We start from the raw sequence: 15,165 nt of genomic DNA on the forward strand, positions 1-15,165 counted from the left end.
CGGTTTAGCACTGCCTTCAGCCCAGGGCCTGATCCTGGAGTCCTGGGATCGAGTCCCACTCAGGCTCCCGGCATGGAGCCTGCTTCTCCCTCTGCCTGTGTCTCTGCCTCTCTGTGTGTGTGTGTCTCTCACATGAATAAATAAATAGAATCTTAAAAAAAAAAAAAAAGAAAATTTTTACTTTTCTTATCTAATTTGCTTATCACTACTGATGGTGTTTTGAAAACCAAAATAATAACAAAATTTGTTAAAGGAATAGATATTAATATGATTAGACACTCAGAGATTCCTACTTAGTAAAGATTAAGAACCAATCCAAACTGTGGTGGAACAAAAAGAATAACCAAATTCATCCATGGCAGGGAAAGCCTATAACTTACATTTGCTAGGATTGGCACTTCTAGGAAGCAACTTTTTTTTTTTTTTTTGGATAATTTAATGTAACAGGGAGAAATCATCCTAATATAAGAAAAGAATAATGAGAATGTTTCAAAAATCTTATAGAAAGTAAGTTGCTCAGAAAGAGTGCATGGTATTTCATTATCATCATTTTATAAATCTAAATACCAAATAGATGGGTTGTAATTTGGACTTCAGACATTTCCTTCGATCAGATAATGAAATTTCAAACAGGGTTTCATGGCAGATAGATTTCCTTATCTAGGTCCAGGGACACCTGTTAAAAACAATAGGTTGCACTTGAATTAAGAATCCTGACTACCCCTAAGATAAAGTATGAAACAGAACAACAGCAGTGTAAGGAAGCAGGAGCAACTCTGGCCATGACAGTGATGGAGTAGGTTTTTAATAAATATAAAAGCATATAATGAGGTCACAAAAGTCATTACCTAATGTTGTTTCTGGAGCCTCAGAACTACGAATAACAGGTTCAAAGCTTGTAGCAGGAACTAACCAAAAGCAACAATATGAACATGAGAAAGTTTAACCACACATGAAAAAATCTTAATTTTTCTTTCAAAACACTAGTTTCAAATGAATAACAATTTTTTTAAACTTTTGAATTGGCAGGAAGTAGTTTCTTTTTGAGGATTTGGTCAAACTAATTGGAAGTATTCATTGCAGAAGGTAGTCACAACCTTTCAGTTCGACTCGATGTTATTATGGTCAACATGAGGTTTTCCTAGGTATTTGATTTTGTGACTCTAATCAATATGAAAGCTTGCTTTGGAAATTCCGTTAAGGCAAAAAATGAAAATATATGTGAAAGTAACTTGTTGAAGTTTTTGGAAGCCGAGAAAAATACTTATGCTTCTATGATCATGACCACAATAAATAGATCATGTGTTTAAATGCAGATATAGCATTAAATAACTACGAGTCACTATTCCAGTCTTATGATACAATACATCTTTAAAGAGACCAAATATTTCACTCAAGTATGAGCTGCTAACCATACCTCATGCCTTGACCTTTAGAGACATGGAGACTCTTACTTCCCATCAGAGGCATTTCCTTGAGATCCCACTGGGACAGACTGCTAGGGTTCACCCCTCAAGCCACGGATAATATATTTACCCTGTTTGGTCTGAGGTGCTTCAGGGCTTGATGTGGTTTTAGGTCTGGGACGTGGACGACGGGTTCGTTGTGCTGTTTTAGAAGCTGAAGGACAAAACTTCAGATTACTCCAGTGAAGGCAGTTTTGGAAATTAGGCTCTAGATCTTCTAAAATACATCATATTGTCTTGAAATTCCAGGTATATGTATTTCAAGACTGATGTATTTTCTTTTTTCTGTTAATGACTTTTTTTTTTTTAACCACTGAAGATTCTTGAGAGATAAAACTCACACATAAAACTACATCAAGGAGTGAGCAATCTCATAAATCTGTAGCTTCCAAAACAGGTAAGGACTATAGCCAAGCTGTAGGTGGTAGGATTTTAGGTTCACACCAAGAAATGAAACTTTTCTAAAGAATCTATGATATCATGAGAATTGTTATGGTTTGGTTGGTCAAAAGAAAATACAGACATTACCGACTTTGAAACTCAGCTTTAAATTTGAGCCCTGTTTAGACAAAAGTACATGATGCAAGTTCAAGATTACATGGTTGACAGATATTCCTAGGTCCATGCATAGCTTTTAAAAACAACAGATAACTTCTTTTAAGAGTTCTCAATGCCCTTAAGGAGAAAAATAAAGTTGAAAGACAGAAGATGACAAGACAGTCTTATAAACCTGGTGACAATGTCATTATGATTATGATAGAGTGAGTTGATGATGAGCAGGAAAAAACTGTTGAAGGAACACAGAATATCATTACCTAATGTTGTTTCTGGGGCCTTGGTTCTAAGAGTGACGGGTTCAAAGGCTGTAGGAAGAACTGGCCCAAAATAATAAAATAAACCAGAGAGAATTTAAGGATTCACTTGAATACTAACTGCAAAAGTCAATTTTAAAGCTTTAGGACTGACAGAAAAGAGACACTCTGCAGATTTGTTCACATTTTGCAAAATACCCATTAATCTCATAAGATAGGTATAGCATTATTCTCTGCTAAATATCACTGTGGTCAACAAAAGTTCTCCTAGATGTTTGGTTATCTGATTATTGCTAATATGCAAACTTCTGCTAGACAAACTTTTTATAAATTTATATATATTTATATGTTTCCAGCTATATTGGAAAAAGCATTTATCAGTCTAGTTGTACTTCTGTACAAGTTGAGACAAATGCCTATTATTTAAGTAATCATGGGTGCAATAATGAGCTTATTTACTTGAAAGCATGAGGATCAATACATTATGCAGTGTGCTCATCAATGTTTCGAAGTAGTCTTTGACTCAAGAAAAGTTAAACATTGTTAAGCCCTCTTAGCGAAGAACAAGGAGCCTACTCTTATCATGAAAGCCTATCATTTAAACTTTCAAGACTTAGGCACATTTAAAATTTTGACAATTAACTAAAAACATCGTTTTTTGAAACAATACATCTATCAATATAATCACACGGACCCTAACACAATAAAAAATAATGTAATTAAAGAACATGGAATTTCTGTAATTGATGAAGTATAAGCAGTGTAAAGGGGTGGATGGAAATTCATGTTTGAAACGAAGCTTAAAGTAGTCAATGCTGTTTCAGCACATGCACGTTTTCACATGAAACAATGAATTAGTTACAGGGCAGTTTGATGTCCTGAAATGAGCATATTCAGTTTTCTTAAGTTCAACAAATAACAGAACTTAGCATAATTTCAAGATAAAGACCACAATGGAAGACAACAGAGGATGTTGAAATGGTTTTGCGATGCAAAAGAATCTTTAGCCACAATGGTATGACAGTGACCAGGAAAAGCACTATTTTAAGGACACACATTCTCATTACCCACGATTTCTGGAGCTTTAGTTTTAAGAGTGCCAGGTTCAAGATCTGTAGTAGGAACTATGAAAAGCAATGAAATAAACACTTGTGAAAAATCAGCAAATTAAATCTAACCAGTACAACATTGCTTCAATAAATGTAGAGCAATTACATTTTCTTTCTGAAATTAAATACTTAAAGATTTGGTCACCCTATAACCAGGTAAACATTCTCTCAAGAAATAGTGATAGCTTACATAATCTAGTGAGCATCTCAAAGTCAACACAATCTTCTCTTGGGTGTTTTAATACGTAATTCCAACTATTGCCCTAGGAAACTTGTTTAAACGTTTTACCAAATATATACTAATAAAAGCGTTCAGGCAATTGTTGGCTTTTCTATGGAAGCTTTAAGAAGATAGCATGGCTAAATAAGATGGATACAGTAAATGACTTTTATGTTTGAAAGGAGGCATAGAAAAGAACAAAGCAAAGTGAACCATGCTCATCTTGTGAACTCCTAAGTGGAAATAGGCTAGACCCTCACATGATGCAAAGGCATTCCACTAATCAGGATGAGTAACTATCACTCAGTGTGTGGTGCCCAGGGGAGCAGCTCTCTGCTTTAATCACAAAACTGGTACCCTATATGTGTGGAAGAGATTGCAGGGAAGGCCACTAATGCTTCTAGGGTCACATCCAAACTTTTGAGTCGTACCTTCAAGAACTTTGTTCAACTGCTCTCTGGACTCTTCCAAACACTACACTATCAATTACCACTTAGAAGCATGAGGCCTGTGCTCTCTGGCTGGCCTCAATACCTGCTTCCTTCTTGCCTCTGTTCAAATCTATGAATTTAAGACCCACCTTCCTCCTAACTCCTTATTCCTGTCCTTCACAAACTTCTCGCTAAGCTCATAGATGTTTATAACACCTGCAAAAAATAATCTGGAATTGCATAGACACATTGCCTTGGTTCAATCTTTGAATGTTTCCTATTGGGGCAGGTTTTGACTTTGACTACAGAAATAAAAACAAGCTGCCTACATCTGGGATATCTTCACAGCTGTTGATGTAGCTGTGGGGAAATTAAAGGCACTTAATGTTTCTTGAAATAAAAGTGATTAGTTCTACTTAAGACATTTTATCTTTTAGAGAAGTATGGAATGAAATAATCAAGAATAAATATAATACATATTAAAGTAGAAGATCCTATGTATAAAGCACAAGGAATCCAGTTGCCACACATGTCTCCTCAAGTCATGTTTTCCTTTGCTAACTCAATGGTGGGATTCAGTACAGATCATCTTCTGCCTTCACCTATACTGGGGTCATATGGGCTATCACTTCAGCCACTGGCATCAATCCCAGACTCCCAAGAGCTGCCAAGACTCACTCCTTTAACCAGAAACCCACAATTACCCGGTTTTGTTTGAGGTGCTTCAGTAGTTGGTGTAGTTTTATGTTTGGGACGGGGACGACGGGTCCTTTTCGATATTTTAGGAGCTAAAGAAAGAAAACCTTTGGTTACTAGAGTGCATAGTTCAGAAGTGAAGGGTAGCATGACACATGACTCTAGATTTTCTAAAACTTACTACATGTAGTAAATTTGCCTTATCAGCCTTTTAATTTGAAACTTTCAACCTTAGTAGTATATATTCTTTTATAAATGCAAGTTCATTGTGAATGAGTCATATAGAATCAAGTTATTAATTCAAGAAGCAAAATAGTGTTTATAGTTGTATCAAACAAAAGGGGTAAGTCCTGCTGCAGAAACAGTACGGAGTAGCCATAGTCAGATACAAACTCTGTGACAATTTACTAAGATAAGGCCATATAATTAACTAAAATATTTATCAAAGGACGGGTATTACACAGAGACTTAAAAAAAAAACTAGAACTTCAGATCCACAGAGAAACTTCCTGATACCCTAATAGTCATTAGTGTCAAAAGAACTGCTTCTTAAACCCAGCTTTAACAAGACAGGGTTAAAAAGCACAGGAGATGACAAAACAATTTCAGATGGTTACTTGTACAACAGATGACCTGAGTTAAGTTTATGTGTGGCTCTCTTAAAAACAATAGTTTGTTTTAAGAGTCAGAGTTCTCAAATACTTGTAGGATGAAGAATTTAATGGAGTGAGAACAGATGATGACATAGCCCTTATGAAGAAGGAGGATAAGAATCTGTAGCTATGATGTCGACAGAATGAGCCTGACAATCAGAAGGGAAAGCACTTACTGAGGAGTATGTGTTATTACCTTGTGTTGTTACCCATGTCTCAGTTCTGAGCATAACAGGTTCAAGGTCTGCAGTAGGAACTGACCAAAAATATTAAAAATGAACAAAATGAACAAAATGATTGGTTAAAATTTTAAAAAACCTCAAAACATTTACTTCAAAATGAATCTTACTCATATGCTTTCTAGAACTATGTGGCAACTTTGAAACAGTTAAATTAGAAAAGCAGACTGTTGATTTCCTAAAATTTGGCCAAATCTAAGTGAGGTAACTATTTCCTTACTTCTCCTTTGATGATCTGATTCTAACTAATAAGTCAAAGCGGGATGTGTGGGTATTACTAACAACTCAAAATCTGGAGAGTGAGGCTGCAGCATGATGAATCGAGCAGATTATTCCTCCATTCTAGGCAAAGAAGGAACATGCCTTCATGTGCAAAGAAGAGCTTACTATTTGTTAATTTGAACTGAATATGCCTAATTTTTCTAAATCAGTTTTATTTTCAAGACATAAACAGAAATTAATAAAAGGCACAGTGATAGAGATTTCACTCCGGAAGCATGAGGCATTCAGTTGCCCCACAGATTCCCCTCTACTATGTTCCTCTTGCCATCCCTACAGTGGGAACTTCTATTTAACACAAGTTATATCTTCATTTTTATGGGGCCTATTGGCTACTTCCAACCATTGGAATTACTCTTGAGACCCTGTTGGGTTAGGCTGCTGAGACTCTAAACCAGGAGTAATTTTTACCTGGTTTGAGCTCAGATGCTTCAAGACTTGGTGTGGGTTTTGGTCTGGGACGTGGACGATGTGTCTGTGGTGATGTTTTGGAAGCTGAAGGAAGAAATCCTAAGGTTACTACACAATGACATTACCTCTGTTCTGGAAGCAATGAGAGGTGAAAACATGATTCTAGATTTTCTACAACTTGTTAGACATCTGCTTTTCTAGTTTGAGACTTTTGTCATGTATACCCCTTATATAATATATATAATTTCTTTTATCACAAAAGATTCTTTGAAGAAAAAAATCCATTTTTAATTCAAGAAATAAAGATTAGTAATTATAATCAAAGTGTCATAGAGCCAATTGATTGGGCAACAGAAAGGTTAAGAACCATTGCTAAATTTTAATGGATTATGAAGGATGGTCATATTAAATCTGAGATTTATAATTCAACTTTTCAACCTTTCTGCACTTTCTATGTAACTACTAAAAACAAAAACACATCATTACCTAAATAGAAACAAAAAAAATACCACAAAAATAGGGGAAAAAAAAGATGTGAAATAAATGGATCCTCTTGGCTTCATGATAGCTGTTATTAGGCTTCATCTACCTATATAAGAGGTAGAAACCCATCATATGTTTGAAAACCAGTTTTTTGTTTGTTATTCATTGTTTTTTGTTTTTACCACCAACACTGCTTAAATAAAAAACAAAATAATGTTAAACAATTTCAAAAATGGTTACATGGCAAATAAATGTTGTGAAGTAGGTTCTCTTAAAAATGACAGTTTTAAGAGTTTTCATAATTTTAAGAATGTAAATGGAATGGCCAAAAAGAATGACATATGATCACATAATACAAGATGAAACTCTGGGTTTGACAAAAGCAAAGTCTTCTTGAAAAGATAGTATATCTATTATTACCTAATGTTCCTGGGGCCTCAGGTCTAAGAGTGACAGGTTCAAGAACTGTAGCAGGAACTGCCCAAAAAATACAGTAAATCAAATAAATTTTAAAACGCATGAAAAGTCTGAATATTCACATCTAAACAAATCTACTTGTGTATCAATCTGTCTATAATAACAAAGAAAAAAAATTAACCTCCTAACTGAAGGAAAGAGAAGATGATTATTCTTTGAAGATTTGGCAAATTATAGTCATGGTCTTAGGCTCAGCCTTTGAACTATCGTAATTGTCTTAGTCAACATGAAATTCTCCTAGGTTTTAGCTAATGGGTCCTCATATGGAAAACTCTGCACTGGAAAATATTCTTATTCATTTACCTAACTACAGTTGGAAAAGGAATTATCTTTTAAAAAAATCTGATCTATACCCAATTCTACTGTTTTAGAAAGTCTCCCACAGATGGCATATCACCCACAATTGCCAATATTGGCCCAAAAATACACAAGGGACTTAAAATTTTTTGTTTACTTGAACTGGATATATTGGCTCTGCTAAAGAAGCTTTATCATTAAAATTTGGATGGAAGTTGGTAGCAAGAAAAATACCAAATGCATATCAAAGAAGACTTTCACATAGAAAGAGTAAGATATTTTAGCACCAAATATATCACACGAAGCCACATTCTCCAACACCTGGGTGAACAGACACTACTGACCATGCCTCATGACCTCACACTTAGAAGCCACTAATAGTTTGGCACCGTTTTGTGTCCCCGCCAGGATAGACTACTTGGGTTCACTCTTAAAGCAAGGAATCACATGTTTACCAGATTCTGTCTGAGGTACTTGAGGGCTTGGTGTGGTTTTAGGTCTGGGACGTGGACGACGGGGTCTTTGTGATGTTTTAGTAGCTGAAGAAAGAAAAACTTTGTGTTACTTTACTTTGTGTGGATTCTGAGGGGAGGTTTTTTTTTTTTTCCTTTTTTTTTTTTTTTAAAGAGCTATTAGATTTCAAAAGTTCTAGGAAATTTTCTGTAATTTAATATTTTTGAAGACTTAATACCAATGTGTCTTATTTTTATCATTGGTGATACTTTGGGGGCAAACTCATGTATATGGTTGAACTGTTCATTCAAGGCATGAAGATTAGAACTGAGAATTAAACACTCGAAGAACTTCCTCATTGGGGAAGAAATGAGAAGGAGGGTTCAACTCTGGTGCAAGGGGAGGGGAGGTCACACTAAGGAAAAGGCTTATAATTTAAAATTTAGGTTATTTCCTATTTGTCAAGTTAGTAATAGAGCATGTCATTATTTAAAGCACCAACAAAGAAACATACCATGCAAATAGCTTTTTAAAACCTTAGGAACTTAGACGTGCAAAGGAGCATAAGAATGGCTATTATTGCTGATCAGCCTAGATAAGAAACACATCCCATTTTGTTTTAAACTTAGCTTTAACACAGAACACTGTTCAATGAAGCATGAGATAAGACAATGTCAAACATATCAAATGGCAGCAATGTTTTGAATTAAGCTAATGTCTGCTCTCATAAAAACAACGAGAAGCTTCAGATGAAGTGACTGAAAGGCAACAGAGGATGATGGTGGCTGTCCCATGAAGGAGGAAAGGCTGGGAGGTGGAGACCGAATGGAATGTACAATGAGCAGCAAAAGCATGTGGCGAATTGCATAGCATCATTACCTAATGTTGTCCCAGATGTCTCAGTAACAGGTTCAAGGTCTGTAACAGGAACTGAAGTAATAAAATAAGCAAAAGAGGTTTTTAAAAAATGTATAAGGAGCTACAATATTCACTTCAAAATGTATTTAGCCAGTGTAACATTGCATCTAGAATTACTACTTTATTTCTAGATGACATGAACTGTGGGGTGAACTGTGTCTCCCACAAATTCCTATGTTGAAGCATCAACTCCCAAATGTGATTGTATCTGGACATAGGGGCTTTGAAGAGGCAATTCAGGTTAAATGGAGTTGTAAGGGTAGGTCCCTAATCCAATATGACTGATGACATAAGAATAGGGTGACACACAAAGGATGGTCACACACAGAGGAAAGGCCATGGGAGGACACAGAAAGACGAGGCCATCTACAAGCCAAGGAGAATGGCCTCAGGAGACGTTAAAACTGCTGATACCTTCATCTTCAATTTCCAGCCTCCAGAGCTGTGAGAAGTAGATTTCTATTGTTTAAGACACCCAGTCTATCTTGTTATGGCAGCCTTACAAGCTTCCTTGCAATAGGAAATCAATTGTTTGTCCAGACTTGGCTAAACTGTAGTTAAGGACTTGTTCATCTCTGAGATAGTCATTACCCGTGGTCTCTGTTTAGCACCACAAGGGGGAAACAGTTGCACTAGTTAGTCCTTGATTATTTGAATCCAACACGGTAGACTCTAGGACGTTTTTAGGCTTTTACTTAAATACATTTCTAACTATCTTGAAAAACACATAAGAGTCTAACTTGCACTTTATTGGGTGCTGAATGAAGACGACATCTACTATGTTTATCAACTTATGATTGCAGAAAAAGTCCCTAAATATCCACGCAGTCATTACATAAATGACCAGAAAGGGCTATGATGACCTTGCTGAGAACTCAACTTTGGAAAGATCTTGTGACTTGTATCTAAAGAAACGTACTCAAGAGGACTGAGTAATGGGCACCCATTCAGTCTATGGCATCCAGTAAAGCACCCATCCACTTGTAGTACCGGGAAAGCCTCAAGCAGGGTGGAAAGAAGAGATTTCTGATGCTCATGAGAACAACATCAGACTCCTGAGTGGAACATTCAAGCCCTCCTTCAACTTCTTGTGGTATTATTCAAATACAGAATCACCCACGATATGTTTTGACTGACACTTCAAAGAAGCAGAACCTCTGCCCTCTGGTTGTCTCCATACATATCCTTTTTTTTTTTTTTTTTGGTCTTTGTTTACTCTCACCTGTCCACTCGTGCAAATTCTGATGTGATGTCAAGATCCAAATTCCTTCCCTGATTTACTGAGGCTCAAAATGATGCTTTACTTGTTTAAGACCTTATATGATGAGTACCCAAGAAATATCTTCAATTTGCAAAAACACCCTGCCTTATTTTCCTTCTCTATGCCTTTTATGCAGGAAAAGGCTTTGTGTATAGCTAGCCTGAAGACTAAGTAAAACATGTTTCCTACTACCCTGCGTTAGAGGAAAAATTATGTACCTTCCAAACATGTACTTCTCACCAACTCTGAAGGGGAAAGGACTCTTCATGATTCCTTCACTAGAGGGGATGTGGATTTACACTTTCAACCAGTCACAGGTTCTCAGGCTCCTGAAACCAAGGACTGAGCTTTCATCTGGTGTAGTCCCAAATTCATCAAATTCATCTGGACTTGGAGTGGTTTTAAGGTTGGTTTGTAACTGACATGTTCATTGGGATGTTCATGGAAGTGTAAAAAGATAACCTTTTGTCACTTTAAAGTTTATGGTTCTGCAAATTATGAAGTTTAAAAAATTCTTTGTTTTCTACAGCTTGACAGATTTTTCTAGAGTTTAGTAAAATATGGTTCTAGTGTGAAAAAATTTGGCCCTACTATGCTACTGTATCTTCTCCTCTTATTGATACTTTGGGGGCAAAACTGACACAAAAATGAAGCTTTTAATTCTGAGGGTCAAGATTGGTATTTTTGATCACATTTTTTAAAAGATTTTATTTTTTAAAGTAATCCCTACAGCCAGCATGGGGCTCAAACCTGCAATCCCAAGATCCAGTCCCATGCTCCACCAACTGCGCCAGGCAGGCGCCCCTTTATCATATTCTCTTAGAGTCCCTGACTGCATTAAAAAGGTTAAGAGTCATTTATAAACTATGCTGGAGAGTAAGAGGTAGTCAGATTCACCCCAAGGGTGGGGCTTACTTTTTAAACTTATTATCCTTGACCACATTATCTGTTAGACAATTTGCTAAAAACATATTACTCAAAAGTTAACAAAAGACAGGCAGATAAAAAAGGTACATGTACAAAGGAACAAAGGATGAATTAAGAAACTTCCCTGTCACAGCTCAGTTAGAGAGATCTGGATCAGGTGCTCACATGAATATATGAAATTTGTCTTAACGGAGAACTCAGATTAAGCCAAAAACAGAAGGTGGCATGAAAAAATTTTAAAGTCAGTTACATGGTAGGAAGGGATCCCAAACTAGATTCAGGCATGACTCTCTCAAGAACAAAAGGTAATTTGTTTTATGCACGTTCAACTCAAAAGATAAAGAATATAAATGAAAGGCAATGAGTGGAATGGGTTTGACAATGAGCAGGAAAAGCTCTTGCTGAAAGTCAGAAAGTGGCATTACCAAATGTAGTCCCTGGAGCCTCTTTCATGGGAGTGACTGGTTCAAGAACTATAGCAGGAACTGACCAAAAATAATAAAAAACAAAAATGAAATGTTAAACATTTATACAATCTCAGAACTGCAAAATAATTGTGCCTAAGTAATAATGCATCTAGAGCACACAGCAAAAACTATTCGCTTTCTGAACTGAGGGATATGGAGTCAGTCTCTCATTCAGGTACCAATGTATCACTTAGTTGGGGTTGTCTTTGTAGCAGACAATTGTCCCCGTGAAGTGCCCCTGAAGAGTCTCACTCTTTCACAATCCTAGAATAATGTACCAAAATAGACCCTACCAATCTTGCTGAAAACTCATCTTTGGAAAGAGATAGCGAACTCTGCCTAATAGGATTAGGCTGGTAGCAGTAGGCTCATAAGAGAGCAGGATAAGGGACAGGCACTGAATCTGAGCTATAGAGGTAGCTTTCTGCCCAACGCCCAGGGAAAGTGTGACCATATACAGATACTGATGATTCTTACATGAAATTCAAACTCCTAAGTTGATTATTCAAAATACCTTTTCGACTGGTCCTTTGGGCCCATTTAGCTGCAGCAGTCTCAATGAAATGTTCTAATTGACACATAGAAGACTGACAGCCCCAAATGCTCCGAGAAGCCTCTGCCTCCCCTCACTGGTCCTCCACCCACGTCCTTCCCTTCTGCTTCTCCATCCTCCTTTGCCCCAGTCATCCAAATCTACAGTGATTTCAACACTCGATCCTTCCTAACTATTCTGGCCCACTCTGTTTCTTTAAACCAAGGGGGGGGTCAAATCTCACCCATGGCTTATTTGTATGCAGCCTATGAGAGCTAAAATGATTTTTTCCCATTTTTTTAAGTGGTTGTACAATTAAAAAGGAAAATAAGAAGAAAACGCAACAGAGACTTCATGGCTCACAAAGCTCCAAATATTTACTATCTAGCCCTTTATAGAAAATATTTGCCGAGTCCTACCCCAGATATTTATCATGACTTAACTTTGTAGTTAACAAGAAATAATTTCCCATTTCCCCAAACATACATTCTGTAGCTATTTCATTCCACCACACATGGCCAATATTTAAAGGATGAATAGAATTGAATGAGAAATCAAATAAACAGTAAATTCCAACTCAGAAGTTTTAGAAATTCAGCGACCACCTAAACCCTTCCAACCATGTTCTCCTGCTCACTCTGGAGTAGAAGCAGCTGCTACCCCTGACCTGCTCCTTCACTTTTTCTGGACCCCACAGGATGGGTTTAACCAGGATCTACACATTTACCCAGTTCAGTCTGAAGTGCTTCAGGACTCCCTGTGGTTTTAGGTTTGGGATGTGGATGAAGAGTTTGTTGAGGCACCTTGGGAACTAAAGGAAGAAAACCTCAGGTTAACAGAGTGTTTTTAGTGCCAGGAGCTGTTGATAGGATTACATTTGTTCTAATTTTTTGAGCTATAGAAAATTTTTCCTTTGAGCTTAAAGTATTTGTCTCCATTTCAATAACTCCCTCTTTATATCATTTACACTGCTCTGAAAAACAAAGGTCACACAGAAATATGAGTTTATATATTGAGGATATTCTCATAAGGATCTCTAAATGAAAAAAGTTCCAAAACTTTACTGAGTTATGGTGGTGGTGGTGAAGGTATAAGGTGAATTTGAACTAATAATGATGCCACTTATAATTTAAGTTTCTTAGCACTGAACACATTTTCTATTTCACATTTTACTGAAAGAAGACATCGTTACCTAAAATGGCAAAACAAGATCATGCACATAATAAAAATGTGGGAATCTAGAGCTGTACAGGAATCACGTCGTACTTTAACAGTTATGACAATACTCTGCTTAGATCAAGGATAGACACCCTCACCCCAACCCTCATAGGTTCGAAACTCAGGAACCAAAAATGTGACTAATAGGTTACATGGAGGTGAGATGCCATCAATTCTAGTGCATTACATTGCAAATGCGTATACCAGACTAAGTTCGTACTTCGCTCTTACAAAAACAAGTAAGTGGTCTTAAAAGTCTTCAATATGTGAAGAAGCAGCTGAATGACAACAGAGAAGGACACACAAGTCTTGTGAAGCAGAAGCAGCTGTGCGTATGAAGGTGATGAAATGGGTTTCAAATGAGCAGGAAAAGCAGATGCTGATGGACATAATGGGTCATTACCTAGTGTGGTCACTGGAGCCTCGGTTCTAAGAATAACTGGTTCAAAGACTGTGGTAGGAACTGATCAAAACCAATAAGAGAAACCAAAGAGATTTTTGTGAACGCACGAAATGTCAGAAAATTCATCTTACTGATAAAAATAATGTTTCTAAGCCTTTTAAGGGGGAAAGAGCGGGAAAAAGGTGGATTACACATTCCAAGATTTAATACCAAGAGTTAGGAACTAGGGGTGTGGGAGGAAGCAGGGGTGGGGGTACTGGGTCACATTGGGGTCTGTTTACCACACACACTGTAGAGAGCCAAAAGGAAGCTGATACTGCACTCGCTAAGAGATTAGGCTCTTAGTGAAAAGGGTGGCATTTGATACAACAGAGTGAAGAAGAACCTCTGTTTGTGATATTATATTAAACTAGGTATCCTCAGGGCTTTTTAAAAAAGATTTTATTTCTTTGAGAGAGGGAGGGCAAGCACAAGTGGCGGGGGGGGAGGGCAGAGGGAGGAGGAGAAGTGGGCTCCCCACGGAGCAGGGAGCCCAACTCAGGGCTCATTCCCAGCACTGGACACTTACCTGACTGAGCCACCCAGGCACCTCAGTTTTAAGAACAGAAAAAGCATGGTCCTGTGCAGAGGAATCACTGAAGCCCAGTGGGTCCAATTTAAACTCGTAAGTAGCCACCTCAGCCCCCTTAAATCCATCCTACGGGCCCATTTGACTGGAGAGCATCAAGTCATCCTCTGTCTAGGAGGCCAGCTTCAGACACTCTCTGCTTGTCAGTCTTTGATCCCTTACCCATATATTCATCCAAACTCTGTAATGGTTTCTTCCTAACATCCTGAGCCTTTTCCTGCTCCAGATATTAACCAGGCTCCTAGCACATAGCATTGTACCATTTGGGAAATTACATATATAGACAGACACACACACACAGATGCACACACACTCTTGTATAAACATTGCTGCCTTGTGTGATTTTCTCTGTTTATGCTGGAATGGCTTTTGTTTACAACTATAGCACACATTAAGAAATAAAACATGCTTCCTACTGCTAATATGGTTATAGGGGTTATGTGGGGATAATTAAAGTAGTAGACTTGAATTGATTATCCTCTTTACTAAGCAAGCTTTATCTTTCAGGCAGGAATGGAATCTGGGTAGCCTGGGTGGCTCAGACAGTTGAGCACCCAACTCTGAGTTTTGGCTCAGGTCATTATATCTCAGGGTCATGAGGTCAAGCCCAGGACTGGCTCAGCACTCTGCGAGGAGTCTGCTTGAGATTTCTTTTCCTCTGCCTCTCCCTCTCTCATTTGAGCATGCACTGTCTCCCTGTCTCTCTCTCTCTCTCTCTCAAAAAAAAAAAGTAGTATATATTTTTTTAAAAAGAATGGAATCAAATAGCATGAAAAGTAATTAAG

General features: G+C 37.4%; 1 protein-coding gene across 41 annotated transcripts in view; it reads right to left on the bottom strand.

The window, feature by feature from the left end:
• ABI3BP (ABI family member 3 binding protein) overlaps positions 1-15,165 on the bottom strand; it is a 233,795-nt gene that overhangs the window by 71,760 nt on the left and 146,870 nt on the right. For 22 of the 41 annotated variants that reach the window (XM_038582661.1, XM_038582660.1, XM_038582640.1 and 19 more), the window contains 13 exons: positions 13,753-13,812; positions 12,859-12,942; positions 11,558-11,617; positions 8,906-8,956; positions 8,029-8,112; positions 7,220-7,276; positions 6,317-6,400; positions 5,584-5,643; positions 4,743-4,826; positions 3,346-3,402; positions 2,282-2,341; positions 1,537-1,620; positions 849-908 (listed from right to left, as the gene is read on the bottom strand). The exons of 2 other annotated variants lie outside the window; for them this stretch is intronic. In XM_038582661.1, the coding sequence (XP_038438589.1) occupies positions 849-908; positions 1,537-1,620; positions 2,282-2,341; positions 3,346-3,402; positions 4,743-4,826; positions 5,584-5,643; positions 6,317-6,400; positions 7,220-7,276; positions 8,029-8,112; positions 8,906-8,956; positions 11,558-11,617; positions 12,859-12,942; positions 13,753-13,812 (885 nt within the window). The remainder of the gene's footprint in view (positions 1-848; positions 909-1,536; positions 1,621-2,281; positions 2,342-3,345; positions 3,403-4,742; positions 4,827-5,583; positions 5,644-6,316; positions 6,401-7,219; positions 7,277-8,028; positions 8,113-8,905; positions 8,957-11,557; positions 11,618-12,858; positions 12,943-13,752; positions 13,813-15,165) is intronic. 17 more of the 41 variants (XM_038582647.1, XM_038582646.1, XM_038582625.1 and 14 more) reach the window with 10 other exon arrangements.

The sequence above is a fragment of the Canis lupus genome, chromosome 33, assembly GCF_011100685.1.
Source record: "Canis lupus familiaris isolate Mischka breed German Shepherd chromosome 33, alternate assembly UU_Cfam_GSD_1.0, whole genome shotgun sequence".
NCBI classification, from domain to species: Eukaryota; Metazoa; Chordata; class Mammalia; order Carnivora; family Canidae; genus Canis; species Canis lupus.